This window comes from Typopeltis vanoorti, chromosome 21 (genome assembly GCF_054136105.1).
Source record: "Typopeltis vanoorti isolate ZY-2024b chromosome 21, IOZ_Tvanoo_1.0, whole genome shotgun sequence".
Taxonomy (NCBI): Eukaryota; Metazoa; Arthropoda; class Arachnida; order Uropygi; family Thelyphonidae; genus Typopeltis; species Typopeltis vanoorti.
Genome location: NC_143569.1, coordinates 97,874,399 through 97,890,641, shown reverse-complemented (window position 1 = coordinate 97,890,641; position 16,243 = coordinate 97,874,399). Strand labels below are relative to the sequence as shown.

Here is a 16,243-nt window from a genome sequence, read left to right as displayed (position 1 = left end):
TAGATATTTAGTGGAATGTTACAGAGTGAGGAATGCAGAAGGAGATAATTCTAAAATGTAGCTCACCGGAGAGACTGGTGAGTTACAGGAGGATGATAATAATGGGTGACTTTAATTATTACTGCATTGACTTATTATTATTATTATTATTATTAACATTTGATCTCCATGGAGTCAGAGACTCATCGTGGGAGGTACACACAATGCTCATCTCCCACTGTGCTTTAAACTGATTCAATGTGTCTACACCTACAACACACTCAGGCAATGCATTCCACTCACCGTGTGTGACTAAGAAGATAGAATTCCTTGAGCTACTCAGGGATAACTATTTTATGCAGAATATAGTTAAAGCAACATGTGGCACTAGAGTGCTAGACTTAATGATATCATCTCATACCTTGATAATAGAGGATGTCATCATTACACCACAATATTGTGGAGGTGATCATGTGGTTTTGACATGGAGAGTGGCTAGACAGGTACAAACTTCACAGGGCAAGAGAGATGCATGGAATTACAACACAGAAGACTATGATAAATTGAGAAAACAGACTTGATCATGTGCAGAGGCATAATTATTTGAAGGGGAGAGAAATTAGCAGTGCCAGGCATTTTGGTCCAGAATCACTGACTTATTATGATGTCAGATTGTATTCCTAAGGTTCAGAGGATAAATAAAGTAGGAGTAAAATTGATGAATCATGACATTATGCAGGAGCTTCTGAGAAAGATGATGTTATTGAGGAGATATAAACAAGGAATCCCACAGCAGTATAAGGTGCAGAGCTAGAAAGGTGATGAGTATAGTAAGGAAAGAGAAATTGGCATATGAAAAGAGATTGGCCAAAGCAGTAAAGCAAAACCCTAGGGAATTCTATACTTATGTTGCTAGTAGAAGAAAGAATGCATATGGAAGACTAACTTTAGTTGCTAAAAGTGAACAGGAGTCACATCTGCTAAAAATATAGTGTAAATGTTCCATAAGTATTTCATTAATTTATTTCACCTAGGAGATTAAGGCTGTTGAATAGCAATAGGAGGAGATAGGGGGGACAAGAGATCTGGGGTTGATGATTAATAGAAACCTGAAATTTAGGGGACATATTGCAAAGGTGGTGAAGTAGCACAGAGGATTGCTGCTACAATGAGAAGGACACTGACCTGTAGAGATAAGAGTTATCATTCCGTTGTATAAGACTCTGATCAGACCACACTTAGACTATTGCTCTCAGATTTGGTCCCCAGAATTTGAAGGGGATAAATTAACTGTGGAAAGGGTACAAAGGCAGATAACAAAGATGTTTCAGGACTGTACAATATTAGTTATGAGGATCGGCTTAGGGAATGTGGACTGCAGAGTTTGGTAGATAGAAGGAGAGGTGATATGATTGAGACTTTTAAACTGTTGAGAGATGGTTACAGGGTTGACACATCACTGCTTCCCGCTTTGTTGAACAGCAGGAAGGAGTGATGACAAGGGGCCATCCCTGGAAGTTACGAAAGGAAACTGTGAGCAAGAGGGTGAGGAGTAGTTTCTTTGCATGGAGGGTGGTTGAACCATGCAATGCATTGCCTGATAGAGTAGTGAGAGCGAGAACGGTCAATGAGTTTAAGGAGTGGTATGATAGACATTGTGTTTCCTAGGAGGGACCTCCCATGATGAGTCTTGATAGACTTTGTATTTCTTAGGAAGGACCTCTTGCGATGAGTCTTTTGACTCCATGGAGGCTTGAATAATAATAATAATAATAGGAAGGAGAAAAGTATTTAGAATATTAAATGATCTTTTGTTAAATGATCTTAATGTTAATAAGGTTTTGTGACTAGATGGGATATCACCATATATACTTTGGGAAATGCAAAAAATCTGGCAATGCTCTTGACTTGGTTCTTCAACTTCTGTTGAACAACCAAAGACAACAGGAACAATCAAAGAAGAGTGGAAAGAAAGATAAAATAGTGGCACTGTATAAGTGAGAGTCCAAGTCAGTAGCGTCAAACTATAGGCTAGTATATATATCAAGTAGAGGTGAAGATATTATAGGTGCTGGTTAGAGACCGAATATAAAGCTGGATTGGTGAGAATGTAAATGCAGTTTAGACAGAGAAGATGGAAAGAGATTTACCATATGGGAGGAACTTTGCTTCAGGAAGTGTAGGAGGCAAGGTGTACAAAGAAATTAAAATGATTTCTTTGTACCCCTGGCTATATTTGTGATAAGAAATGTTGGAGAAAGTGCAGAGATGAATAATTAAGACTGTTTCAGGACTCTAGAATATTGAATATGAGGACAGATTGAGGGAATGTGGTCTTCAGCATTTGGCAAACAGGAGGAAGAGAGATGATATGATTGAGAGGTGTAAGTTGGTGATAGAAGCCTATCAAATAGATACAGAAGAATTATTGCATAGAATAAAATGGGCAATGTGAGAACAAGAGGTTATCTCGGGAAACTGTACAAACATCATATGAGTAAGAAAGTGAAAAGCAGATTATTTGCTTGGCACATGATTAATGAGTGGAATGCATTTCCAGAGAAATGTATTCCACTCATTAACAAGGGATTGGATTTGTGTGCAAAATCCAAATGTATCCTGATTAGTCTTATACCGTGGACTATCACCTCATCCCTACTTGCCAGGGTCCTATGCATTATAGCAGCAATTTTTGCATACATTTCACAACTTTTGTGATGTGTATCCTGAACTTCAGCTTCTAGTCCAAAGGGGATGTTGCACCAGGAATGCTGATGTGACATCCACATTATTCAGCTCAACATATCAACCATATTAATCAGAGATTCTTGATACTTTTCTTCCTAATTTAGTAATTGACAAACAACTGAATATCACCTCCAAAATCTTTTTCATCATTTTTTTATTATTATTATTTTTAATGCCCATATTAGATTGTCATATGCACACAGGCTACATAATTATAATTACACCCTCTGTCAAACCGAACGTTTGATAGAAAATAAAACACAGGCCAATTATAATTATTCACATCATTTATTTCAATCAATATACTCTCCCTCAACTTTGATACAGCATTTGGTATGGTCAATTAATTTGTTAAATGAGTTTTTTATATATATAAATGGTTTTTGGGATAGTGTTGAGGATCATAGTTACTGCCACTTGAATGTTTTCAATGGTGTTGTATTGCTCGTATGGTGTCGTATTGAGAACCAATACAACACCATTGGTTTTCAATTGTGTCGTATTGGTTTTTGCTCAAAAACTGTCTCACAATGTTCGAACGATGAGATGTTGCATTATCATGCAAAAGTGACCAGCTGCCTGCATCACGATATTCATGCCATATGTGACTAATTCTTGCTATCAATCGCTTCAAAACTTTGAGATAAAACTCACCATTGACCGTTTGGCCAGGCAGAACAAATTCTTTGTAGATAATGCCCTTGGAATAATAGAAATAAATCAGCATTTACTTTTGACTTCTCCAAGTGACTTTTTTTTCGGATGTCCCTCTTCTGGTGGTCTCCACTCAGCACTCTGGTGCTTTGTTTCGGGCTCATACTCAAAACACCACCTTTTGTCACAGTAACGATCATTTCAAGGAAGTTTGAGGCCTTACAAACGGTTTTAATGAGGTCCTTGCAGTGTTCAGTTTGATACTTTTTTGGTCGTCGGTCAACTTGTGAGGAACAAATTTCAAATTCAATTTACGAAGGCACAAACTTGGTCAAAATGTTGCACACAGTTGATTTTGGAATTCCCAATTCATCTTCAATCTCATGGACAGTTTCGGGTTTTCTTTGATGAAATCACGCACTTATTGGATGTTAACTTAGCTCAGTCCAGTTTTTGGATGGCCCAGCTTTTCTTCGTCTCAAACGTCTCACGACCACTTTGAAATCGCTTAAACCACTTGTAAACTTGAGTATGGGATAAGTATTCATCACCGTATGCTTTTTGAAGCATTTGATGAGTTTCAGTAAAACTTTTACTAAGTTTAACACAAAAGTCAATCGCAGCTCTCTGTTTGAAACTCATTTTCCGACTGTTCGTCAAAACACACTGTCACTCTTGGCACTATAACTCAGCTTCTAATAAACAAAGGTCATAAACGGTTGACACAACACTAATGAAGGTTGCTGCTTTCAACAACAAAACGATATAATAGACGATGTCACTAGTTTCTTCTATTTTCGAAAAGTTCAGTTTCTTTTTGGACAGAGGGTGTATAATAATTATTATTATTATTATGTGACACCTTCAGGGAGTCCAAGGGCTCATCATGGGAGGGCACTTTACTATACTTCGCTAAATACATCTCACCCTCTCCACTACTACTACTTAATTCTCCTAGTACTCCATCATCACAAAAACTACAACAGTAGTTTTTGTCCGTAAATTGTATGCATTATAATAATAACCTAATAACCTTTAAATTTAAATAAATTTTAAAAATAACCTTAAAATTTAATAATAACCTCCCTATGAGATTATTATTATTATGGGTTTCATGGAGATAGTTAATCAACTATCTCCATGGAGTCAGTAGACTCATCGCAGGAGACCCAAACTATCAAAACAATATCTATCATATCTGTTTCAGTAAGGAAATACTGTGAGTAGACATATTATTAACTATTATAATAATGGAATAAACTCACGTAAATTATTCTTTATTCGTAGAATTTTCACCTGAGTATCACAGGCATCATCAGTACAGGTACATGGCTAATTAAACAATAACTGTTATATTCACAAAGCGCCACCTAAGTAGCTAAGGTTAAATTTCCTAAATTTATTTAATTATTATTATTTTTTAAAAAAATTATTTAATTATTTTAATTATTTAAATTTAATTATTTAGTTATTCAATTATTAAATAATAATTATTTAATTATTCAATTATAATAATTTTTTTTATAATTAAATATAAATGTTTATACAATTATATGTTAGAAAAGATTTGCAGCTTTATAAAGTACTATCTCCCACAAGGGGGAAAGACATAGACCATCGGATCTGTTTAGGTTAGGGGAAGTAATGTTTCACATGTTTCTTTGTATAACCATTCCATTAGGAACCGACTTTTGTGAATGACTTTTGTCTTGTCCCACTTAACTCTATGTCTGGTGTTGATGGCATGTTCTGCAATTCCAGACTGTTTGGGTTTGAGGTACTGGATATACGACTGGTGTTCTTCTAACTAGACCTGAGCAGATCTTCCTGTTTGTCCGAAATATGATAACCTACATGAGCAGGGAATCTGGTAGACACCTGGATAGCTGAGATGTGGGAGCTTCTCCTTTGGAGACATTAGGAATGTGGAGATTTTTCTGATGGGTTGAAAAGCCACACAGATATTTAGTGGTTTTAGCACCTTAGCTATGTGTTCACTAACTCCTTGTACATAGAGGATAGGTATACATGTAGGTTCTTCTGTACTTGAAGAGGATGCTGGAGCATGACTACTTAAAGCTCTTTTTATGAAGGACTTCTTATAGCCATTGGATATGAAGATGGAATTAATATACTGTAATTCTTTTTGTAAAAGTTCTTCTGAAGAACAAAAGGAGTGGGCTCTATGAACTAGTGTTTTTATAGCATCTGCCTTTTGGCTGGGATGGTGATGTGATTCAGCATGGATGTACTGGCCTGTATGAGTCTCTTTCCTATAGACTGTGAATTGTAGATAACCATTTGGTTGGAAAGAATCAAGAGGTCTAGAAAGGCTAACTGCTTATTTACTTCTACTTCTAGGGTGAACTGGATCCTCGGATAAAGTGCATTAATTTTTGAGAGGAACTGCTGTAGTTCTTCTGAGGTGCCCTTCCATATGGCAAAAATGTCGTCCACACATCTGAACCAAATGTTAGGTCTGGGTGCAATGTTGTCAAAGATACGCTGTTCAAAATGCTCCATGAAGTGATGATGCCTGTGATACTCAGGTGAAAATTCTATGAATAAAGAATAATTTACGTGAGTTTATTCCGTTATTATAATAGTTAGTAATCTATCATATCTCTTCTTGAATTCATTTACAGACGAAGAACTCACAACTGAGTCAGGCAATGCATTCCACTCATTCACCACCCTCCAGGCAAAAAACCTCATTCTTACATCCTTGTTAACCACATTTTTCCTGGCTAACTTACCTTCAATTGAAAAAGTCCATATTCCCCTCATCATGAAGAGAATCGAACCCAGGTGTTTTCCGATCAAAGGACACAATGTTCCACTGTTTTTCCAATTGTGCTACGGAGGCACTGAAAAATCCCTGCTAACTCCGTATGAAATGGGCTAACTCACCTTCATATGAAAACGCCCATATGAAAATTCCTCTTGTCACAACGAGAATCGAGCTCAGGCATTTTCCAATTAAACGACACAATGTTCAATCCTTCCTCCAGTTGTACTACGGAGGCACTTCTTCAACATAAAGTGAAAATGATTAATTATCATCATTTCCTGATATGCATGGGACTGGAGTGCACAGATTACTGTGATTGTACAAAATAATTAAGTTTGCATTATGAAAAGCTTCCCAATCAATCATTTTCTTCCTATTTAATCTGTTACATGTCAAATGTATGATATTGTTAATCATACTTTTTCAGTCTTCTAAGGTATAAATCTGCCTAAATCAACCTTTTCTGTGGATATACCAGAAGTAGTCTCTAGTTCTTTTATATTGAGTGGTGCTGCATTCAGTCACATGAGTGTAACACACAAGCCATAGTTCAAAATAGCAACGAAGACTAATAGTCTGAAGACTCATCACAGGAAACCTAAACTATACACACAATCTATCATACCTCTTCTTGAACCCATTAACAGACAAAGCACTCACAACTGACTCTGGTAACCCATTTTGCTCATTCACAACTCTCCAACCAAAAAATCTAGTCCTCACACCCCTATTAACCATGCCTTTATTCAACCTCCAGGGATGACCCCTTGTTCTGGTCGCTCAAGCCAAGTGCTGAAACATTTCCCCTGTCAATCCTATAAAACCCTTTAAGCAACTTAAATGTTTCTATCATATCTCCTCTTTTTCTCCTATTAACCAACTTCTGCAATCCACACACCCTCAATCTATCGTCATAGGGAACATTCCACAGGCCACTCACCTCTGAATCCTCTCCATCACTTCTTTATTCACAAGAAACCCAGGGGGACCAAACTTGAGCACAGTAATCCAGGTGTGGATTACTGTGCTCAAGTAATCAATGCTTTATAAAGAGGAATAACAATCTCCTTATCTTTACATGTTAATGTGTTCTTCAATAGGCAAGTAATCTTATGGGCCTTGGTGACCTCAGCAATATGTCCTCTAAACTTTAACTCTTGTTTAACTTTCTGGTAACCACATAAAAAAATCTCTGTCTACCACCACCCCTAAATCTCTAGCTTCCAATTCCTGGAAGCTAGAGAGACACTGATTGGTCCATAATTTGCTACTGCAGTCTTAGAACCTTCCTTATGCAAGGGAATTATCTTGCCCTCTTTCCACTCCCTTGGAACTCTACCAAAACTGAGACTTCAATTAAAGAGCCTAGTCAGAGGCATTGCCAGTTCCCTTGCACATTCTCGCAAAACCCATCTAATCCTACAGCTCTATTTACATTGAGATTCTGCAATATGCTAAGAACTCCAATTCGTCCATCTCTGTTCCTACATTAGTATCTGTCACATATGTTAAAGCAGTAACTTCATTAGGATGATATATCCTTGCAAGTGGTCACACAGTAACTCACTATTTTCTCTTCTTCTGTTCTCTTCTTGACCATCGTCACTCATTAAGGTAAATCTTCCATACTCATTCTTCCTCTTAATTGCCACGGTTGTCACCTTTCTTGCCTGAGCTTTTTACTGTTTTTTAAAATGCAGAGCAAATGTAAAGAACATATGAAAGTCATCCACATGGAACCTCTGCAGTGATGTGAAAATGAGGAAAAAGCTTTCTGTCATACATAGTTATTATTAACATCAAACTGTGATCCCCATCTTTAAAACAAGAAGTAAGAATAACTGTGAAAACTACAGAGAATAAGTTTATTAATCATTAAAAAGTATATGCAAAAACAGTGAACAGAATCAACTCTGTTCTAGATAAAATTATAAAGGAAGAACAAAATGGATTTGGAAAAGGAAGATCCTGCACAGATCCTATATTTGCTGTCAAACAACTAATTGAGAAAAGAAGAGAAGAGAATTAAACTTGAAAACACATCTAGCATTCATAGTTTATAAAAACTTTTGACAACATAGACAGATATAAATTCGTTTATGTACTAAAACCACTTACCTATAAATTTATTAAAACTATGAGAAAACAGTAATAAGCATAAAAAGAGATGAGAAGAGAACCAAAATATTTGAAGTAATAAGAGGACTTACACAAGGAAGTCCCTTTCTCTAGTATTATTTGGAATATCGATGAATGAAATAATCGAAGACTTAAGGCTAACAAACAAAGAATTAATCCAAATTGAAAATCATTTTATTTTAGCTACCTTACTCTTTGCAGATGACCAAATGATATCTGGAGCAACTGATTTGCGAAGGTATGACAATAACAAGTTGAGACAGAAAGTGACAACCATGGATGGTATTCTGGAAGAACTGTGTGAGGAGAAAGTAGTAAGTTTGTAGATGTGCGACATGTATTTCAGGGAATAATGAATTTGTACAAAAGTGATGGATTACATTTGGATAGCTTCAGTGTAAGTCAACTGGAAAGACTGTTGCTAGGAGGAAGTGCACTGAGTAATAATGCAAGCAAGAGATCAGAGAAATAGAGGTAAAGTGAAAGATGAGGAGAGTGGAATAGATGAGACTAAAATGCTTGTTAATGGAAACAGTAGTAATGCAAGTGATTCAGAGAGAACAGTAATGCAAGAAGGAAAGGGAATTGAGTGGGTTGAAATAGTTAGGCAGAAACGGCATAAGGAGAGTAGATATTGGAGGTAGTAGTGAATGTGCATATGAGGATGATCAGTATAGAAATGGAATGGCCTGAGATGAGAGGGATTAGTTGAGTCTTAAAAATATAATTAGAATAAGTGGTGATAAAAGTGATATGCAATGGCAGGTTTGATGAAGAAATCACAATCAACAGATGGCATAGGTAGGACTGGTTATAGACAAGAAAGAAAGAGAAAAAGAGAAACTGCTGCATACAAATGCCAGGAGAATCAGAAATAAGGGTGATGAAATTGTTACACTAACTGAGTTTATTTGCAAAAAATTTTTTGAAATAAGCAAAGGTAGTGATGCAAGAAGTTAATAGAAGCAATGGTTATGAGACAGTATGTGAGGTGGAGGTTGACAGTAAGAGATATTTAGTTGGATATTGCTATAAAACAAGGAATTTGGACAGCAGTGATGATGAAATGTATAAGCAACTTTATATATTTCTTATACATTCAAAGATTACTGCAGGTTTCAACCATTTCTGTATCCTACTTCTCACCAATCTCTCTAGTAGCTTCACCACAACTCCAGATATACAGATTGGCCTATAATACGAAGCCACAGCCTTATCACCGCCTTTATGTGGAACAATTTTACCTTCTTTCCATTCCCTTGGAATTTGTGTTGTTATAACTCTTATTAAACAGTCATGCCAATACTACTGTCTATTCCCTGGAACATTCCCTCAAGATGTGTGGTGATATGTAATCAAATCCTATTACCTTATTGACATCAATGTTATTTATTGCATCAAACACCTCCTGCTCACTCACAATTAAGCCATCCTGTCCTATGTCCTCTACACTTAAGTTCCTCATGATTCCACCCTCATAAGGATGAAACACTCTTATAAATTGATCACTGAATACCTCAACAATGTCTTCTGCAGCAATTACCATTTGACCATTTTCATCCATAATCATTCTTCCTTCAACTTGCCACATATCTGAAAAAACTGTCTAGGGTTTTTCTCTGCCTGATTGGCCAGTTTCTGCTCATACTGAACTTTTGTGTTCCTTACTGAGTCACTCTTCCAGGTTGTGCATTATACTCTTCATGTAAATGATTATTACCATTATTCATCTTGTACCACCTCCAAAGTACCTTCTTCTTCCATATTTCATGCTTAAGCTTCTCATTCATCCATTTTTCATCTACTTTATTCCGCCTTTTAGCCTTTGAAATACATTTACACATTGATGCTGTTATGTGTTTCTTTGTCAGTTCTCAAGCAGCATTTATTTCCTTATCACTCAACTCCTGTCTCCTAAGCTTGTCATAATCACCAGTGTTATAATTCCACATATATTCTTTCTTTACAAAAATATGCATATATCTCTAGGCACAATCCAGGTGATCACTTCATGATTACTCTCACCAACTGGAGGAAAGTGTGAAACCTCACTCATAATTACATCCTCTGATGAAATGATCAGCTCTAAAACTCCCAATCCTCACGTGCCCTCCCATACTGGGCCTATGAAAGTTATCTCTCAAGAATTCGAGAAATTCATTTTCCTTATTCCCAGATGCTATCTCTTTATTCCAATCTATACCACCATAATTAAAATCGCCCATAATAATTAGCCTTCTTTTGATCACTAATCCAAGTTGTTTATAAATTTTTTCATCATCACCTGCCATATTCCTTGGGCTATAGCAATATCCAGCTAAACACGTCTTCCTGTCAACCTCCACGTTACACCACACTGCCTCATAACCTTCACGATTTCTTAATCTTTTTTTTTTGTCCTGTACATATTATTGCATGATAAATTTTGGTTATGTTATTGATGGATAACTCAATTTATGGTCATCCAAGGATTTTGAAATTATTTCTTTTTTATTTTTATGCTGAAATGTTAATTTTACACCTTTACAACAGCATGTTAACATCTTTTGCTTTGTTTCTTTCTACTCACCTGTAACAGTTCTTGTCTTGAATTTATCATGGGATGCTTTAATCAGTTCATTGTAGATGTTTGACATAATTTTGATAACTGGCTTATGTAAAGCAGAAGTCATTTCAATAGCCTCTTCTAAATTTTTTACTAGGTATTCCAAGCTCTCTTCAACCTACATTCCATATAACAGAATCATGAATTATATATATATGTTATGGTTAAAGTGATAAATTTGGTTATTATTAATAATTACCGGCTATTATTAATAATTACTGGTTAAAGTGAATAATTTACGAGAATTAATCACTTTAACCGGTTAAAGTGAATAATTCCTGGAGAAGATAAAAGTAATAAAAACATGTTTATAGGTTTTCATTCTCAATAGAAATTATAACAGCTTAGGTTAGGTTAGTTTAGTTTATAATGAAATAAGTTAGGAAAGTACTTCTTTTGCACTCAATGAAATCAGAAATCATTATAAACTAACCATTTTCATTATGAACAAACATAATCATTATAAAGGTTAGGTCAGTTTATAATGATTTCTGATTTCACTGATTGCAAAAGAAGTACTTTCCTTACTTTTTTTCATTAGGTTAATTTATAATGACTTCCAACCGATAAAGGTTAGGTTAGGTTAGTTAGTAATGATTTCCAACCGATAAAGGTTAGGTTAGTTAGTAATGATTTCCAACCGATAAAGGTTAGGTTATAATGATTTCTGATTTCAGTGAGTGCAAAAGAAGTACTTTCCTTACTTTTTTCATTATAAACTAAACTAACCTAACCAATAAAGGTTAGGCTAATTTATGTTAGGTTAATTTATAATGGATTCCAACCGATAAAGGTTAGGCTAGGTTAGTTTATAATGATTTCTAATTTCATTGAGTGCAAAAGAAGTACTTTCCTTACTTTTTTCATTATAAACTAAACTAAACTAAACTAACCTAACCAATAAAGGTTAGGTTAGGTTAGTTTATAATGAATTCCAACTGATAAAGGTTAGCCTAGGTTAGTTTATAATGATTTCTGATTTCACTGAGTGCAAAAGAAGTACTGTTCTTACTTTTTTCATTATAAACTAACCTAACCTAAGCTGTTATAATTTCTATTGAGAATAAAAACCTATATACAAAACCTATAAACATGTTTTTATTACATTTACCAGACTCATCTAGGAATTATTCACTTTAACCGGTTAAAGTGATTAATTCTAATTATTCACTTTAACCGGTAATTATTAATAATAACCAGATTTATCACTTTAACCGTAACATATATATCTATGTAATATCATACAACCTTTCAAGCAAATATATGTATATTATATTATATAAAAAAAAATATTAAAAAAATATATATATATCTATGTATTATAAAGAGATTATAAGTGAATAAATAAAGCTGCAGTTTTGTAATGAGAATTAGTATGTTCATAAAACATGATGTCATGAAATAACTTTTATTCTTAAGTTTAAGTATAGAGATACTGTGTACTGTGCAAAAAAAAAATTATTTTTATTATTCAGGCATTTCCAACCTGTGCGAATACACATTGTTGGAGTCAAAACCTAAACCATTAATCACACTCAGTGCCATAACTAGCTTTTCATGGGCCCTGTGCATGATTTTATTTTTGGCCACTTTTTTTTTTTAAATTAAAAAAACAAATATGATTGAAATAGATCGGTTAATTTTTAACTTTAACCAAAAATGTTATGGTATCAGCACCCACAGCGACAAAATTTAAAAATATAATATTGATTATCTTTTTGATATCCCATTTCAGGCTGCCTTCATCCTGTGCTCTGTGCCTCTGCACCCGTCCAGTTATGGTACTGATCACACTATTTAAACATATTCACCGACATGCATACATAATTATGAGGGACCATATACAGCATTGGGCAGATGAGGGTGGTATTATCCATGAGAGTCAACACAGATTTGTGAAAGGGCACTCCTGTTTTAGCAATATGCTAGCCTTTTATAATAAAGTTACAAGAACATTAGATGAGAGAAAGGCATATACTGCAATTTTCTTAGACTTAGCAAAGGCATTTGACAGGGTGCCACATGATAAGCTGATATTTAAATTGCAGCACATGGGTCTGGATGTCAGATTGGTCAACTGGATTCAGGATTGGCTGTCCGATAAGTATCAGAGTTGTGTATGGTGGGACAGTTTCAAGGAGGCAGAGGGTTACAAGTGGGGTCCCACAGGGCTCAGTACTGGAACCTTTATATCAATGACATTGTCAGTGGATTGCAAGGGGATATTCAGTTAATAAATTAAAGACTTAATACTGTATTTTAGTCAAGTAGATAATAGTTTAATATCCGACGTTTCACTGACTGATATCTGTCAGCATTTTCAAAAGATACACTGGTAAGCAATAGAAAGTAACAAAAACTAGGAAACTAACCGACAATTCTAAAAATTATATAAAGTTATCACTGTGTGTGATACAATGATATAATACGTGTCGCAAGTACAATGTTTTATTTGTTGAGAAATTTATTGTAATTTTCATGAAAGTTCATTTCTTTTTGGTTAAATGATCTGATTAGAGTTTTCCATATATCTGGTAAGATTAGGCCTTGATTGTTATTTAAGTTACCTGTTGAATGGGTGACTGTAGCAGCTTCTTAAAATGTTCTGGAATGGTAGTTCTCTTCCATGTAGGGCATATGGCTCATATCCCATTCAATATTATGGTTGGTAGAGGCAAAGTGGTGGTAGGAACGAATGACTTGAGTGGTAATGTAAGTCGGGCAGCGAGAGATATGAGATTTTTGCTTGAGACTGTACGGAAGAAGACAGAGAGAGGAAAAATAGTGTGCGTGTTGCCTAGGTATGATAATGATGAGCTGAGCATACATTAGATATATCGATATCCGACTTTGTTGCTCCAGGAACGGGGAATGAATGTAGGAAGACAAGTAGTGTGATAGGAGAGAATGAGAAAATAATAGTTGATAGTGTGGAAGGTGTGAGTGACTGTGAAAGTTTAGGAGATGGTTTTGTTTGGGAGAGTAAATTTAGATTAAGAGTGACTGACCTGCAGAGGGAGATAGATGAGTTGAAAGAGGAGGTGGAATGTCTTGTGAATGAGAGCAGAAGTATGAAAGATAAGATTAGGAGAATGGAAGAGATAAATGCAAGGCGAATCAGAGGAGGGAGAGAGAGAGAATTTAGGGAGTATGAGTGAGAGGTATGGGGGTGCTAGAAAAGGAGAGAATGGAAACAGTAGGAGAGACGGAATGAGAGAGAGATATGGAAGTGCTAAAAGAGGAGAGAATGGAAACGGTAGAAGAGATGGAATGAGAGAGAAGTATGGGAATGCTAGAAGACGAGAGGATGGAAACAGTAGTAGGAGAGACAGAATTAAAGAGGGATATGGAAGTGCTAGAAGTGGAGAAAATGGAAACAGTAGGAGAGAGGGAATGAGAGAGATGTATGGGAGTGCTAAAAGAGGAGAGAATGGAAACAGTAGAAGAGAGAGGTATGGGAATGAAAGAAGAGGAGAGAATGGAAACAATAGGAGCGAGGGAATCGTAAGAGGTATAATGTATGGTGACTCAATGATCCGTGGTGTTCAAGATAAGATGCGTGAGGAGTGTTTGCCAGGAGGAACAATAGAAAGGGTGGCTATGGCAATTAAGAGAGGTGAAAGGGTGGATGAGATGATTGTGATGGTAGGAACGAATGACTTCAGTGGTAATGTAAGTCGGGCAGCGAGAGATATGAGATTTTTGCTTGAGACTGTATGGAAGAAGACAGAGAGCGGAAAAATAGTGTGCGTGTTGCCTAGGTATGATAATGATGAGCTGAGCAGAAGAGCGGTGATATTGAATGGCATAATAGCGAGAATGTGTGACAAGAGAGGACTGGTATATGTGGATGCTTGGAGTGCGTTTGAGGAAAGAGAGGAATTGTATGCGAGAGACCGTTTACATTTGAATGAGGAAGGACGTAGGCATCTGGAGAGATTGCTGTTCTGAATGAGTCAGTATGTCCCAGGGAGGATGATAGCAGGAGTGGCCTCTTGTGGGAATGGATACTTGGAAGAAGGGAGACAATGTCAGGTAACACCGGGTCCAGTGGAGTCTAGAAGGGATAATGCTGGGTATAGAAATAACGGCATTTATATGTTTTATGCTAATGCCAGGAGTATCCGGAATAAGGGAGAGGAATTGGTGGCGCAGATAGCATCAGCCTGGCCAAAAAGTATTGCGATCACTGAGACGTGGTTGACAGAAGGGGATATAACAACAGGAATAGAAGTCGCTGGGTATAGCATTTTTTGTCAGGATAGGAGGGGAAAGCGTGGTGGTGGGGTACTACTTATGATAAGTGATGACCTATGTCCTTTAAGAGTGGAGAATTTGGAAGGAAGTGAGACAAATGATTTTGAGAGCATATGGTGTGAGGTAGAGGTAGGCAAGACAGGATATTTAGTGGGGTATTACTACAGACCCAGGAGCACAGAGGATGGGCACCAGGAGATGTTTAGACAGCTAAGTTTGGCAAGTGCAAGAAGAATGATTGTTATGGGAGATTTTAACTACAGTAGTATAAATTGGAGAGAGGAAGATGCATGTAGCAATAGGGGAATGGAATTTCTAGAATTCTTGAGGGACAAATGTCTTAGGCAACATGTAACAGAGGGAACAAGAGGTTCAAAAGTTTTGGATTTGGTTATAGCATCAGAAGAGTTGACAATAACTGAGTTGACGTCTCTCCCACCAGTTGGAGAGAGTGACCATATGGTGTTGACTTGGAAAATGAATAGACATGCAGGAGTATCAAAGAGACGGCAACTTATGTGGAATTATAAGGCAGGTGATTATAATAGTCTTAGACGTCAACGTCGGGAATTTCATGGAGAGAGGAATTGGAAGGCCGGGATATCACTAGTGCGTGGGAAATTGTGAAAGAATATTTGTTATCAGCAATGGTAAGTTGTATAACATGAGTGAAGAAGAGGACGCAATTTGGAGTAAAGTGGATGACAAACAAAATTAAACAGGAATTGCATGCGAAAAAGAGGCTATGGAAGAGATATAAGGAGATAGGTGAAGAGATGCATGAGGAATATAAGACACAGGCCAGAAGAGTGACTAGTGTGCTAAGGAAAGCGAAACTGGAATAAGAGAGGAGATTGGCCCTAAGAGCCAAAGAAAATCCTAGGGAATTTTTTAACTATGTGGCCAGTAGGAGGAGAAATGACTGTGGAAGAATGATATTGAGGGATAAAAATGGGAATAGAGTGACTGATGCAGAGGACATAGTGGAATTGTTCAATGAACACTTTATTGGAGTATTTCATCCTAGAGGAGTCAGTTTTAATGCTAGAGGGATAGGACTGGTTCGAGGT

The 16,243-nt window shown here is 36.4% G+C and overlaps 1 protein-coding gene across 1 annotated transcript in view; it reads right to left on the bottom strand.

The window, feature by feature from the left end:
- Positions 1-16,243, bottom strand: part of LOC150095133 (uncharacterized) — a 489,238-nt gene that overhangs the window by 142,759 nt on the left and 330,236 nt on the right. The window contains exon 13 of the mRNA XM_090410959.1: positions 10,881-11,034. Coding sequence (XP_090267085.1) covers positions 10,881-11,034 — 154 coding nt within the window. The remainder of the gene's footprint in view (positions 1-10,880; positions 11,035-16,243) is intronic.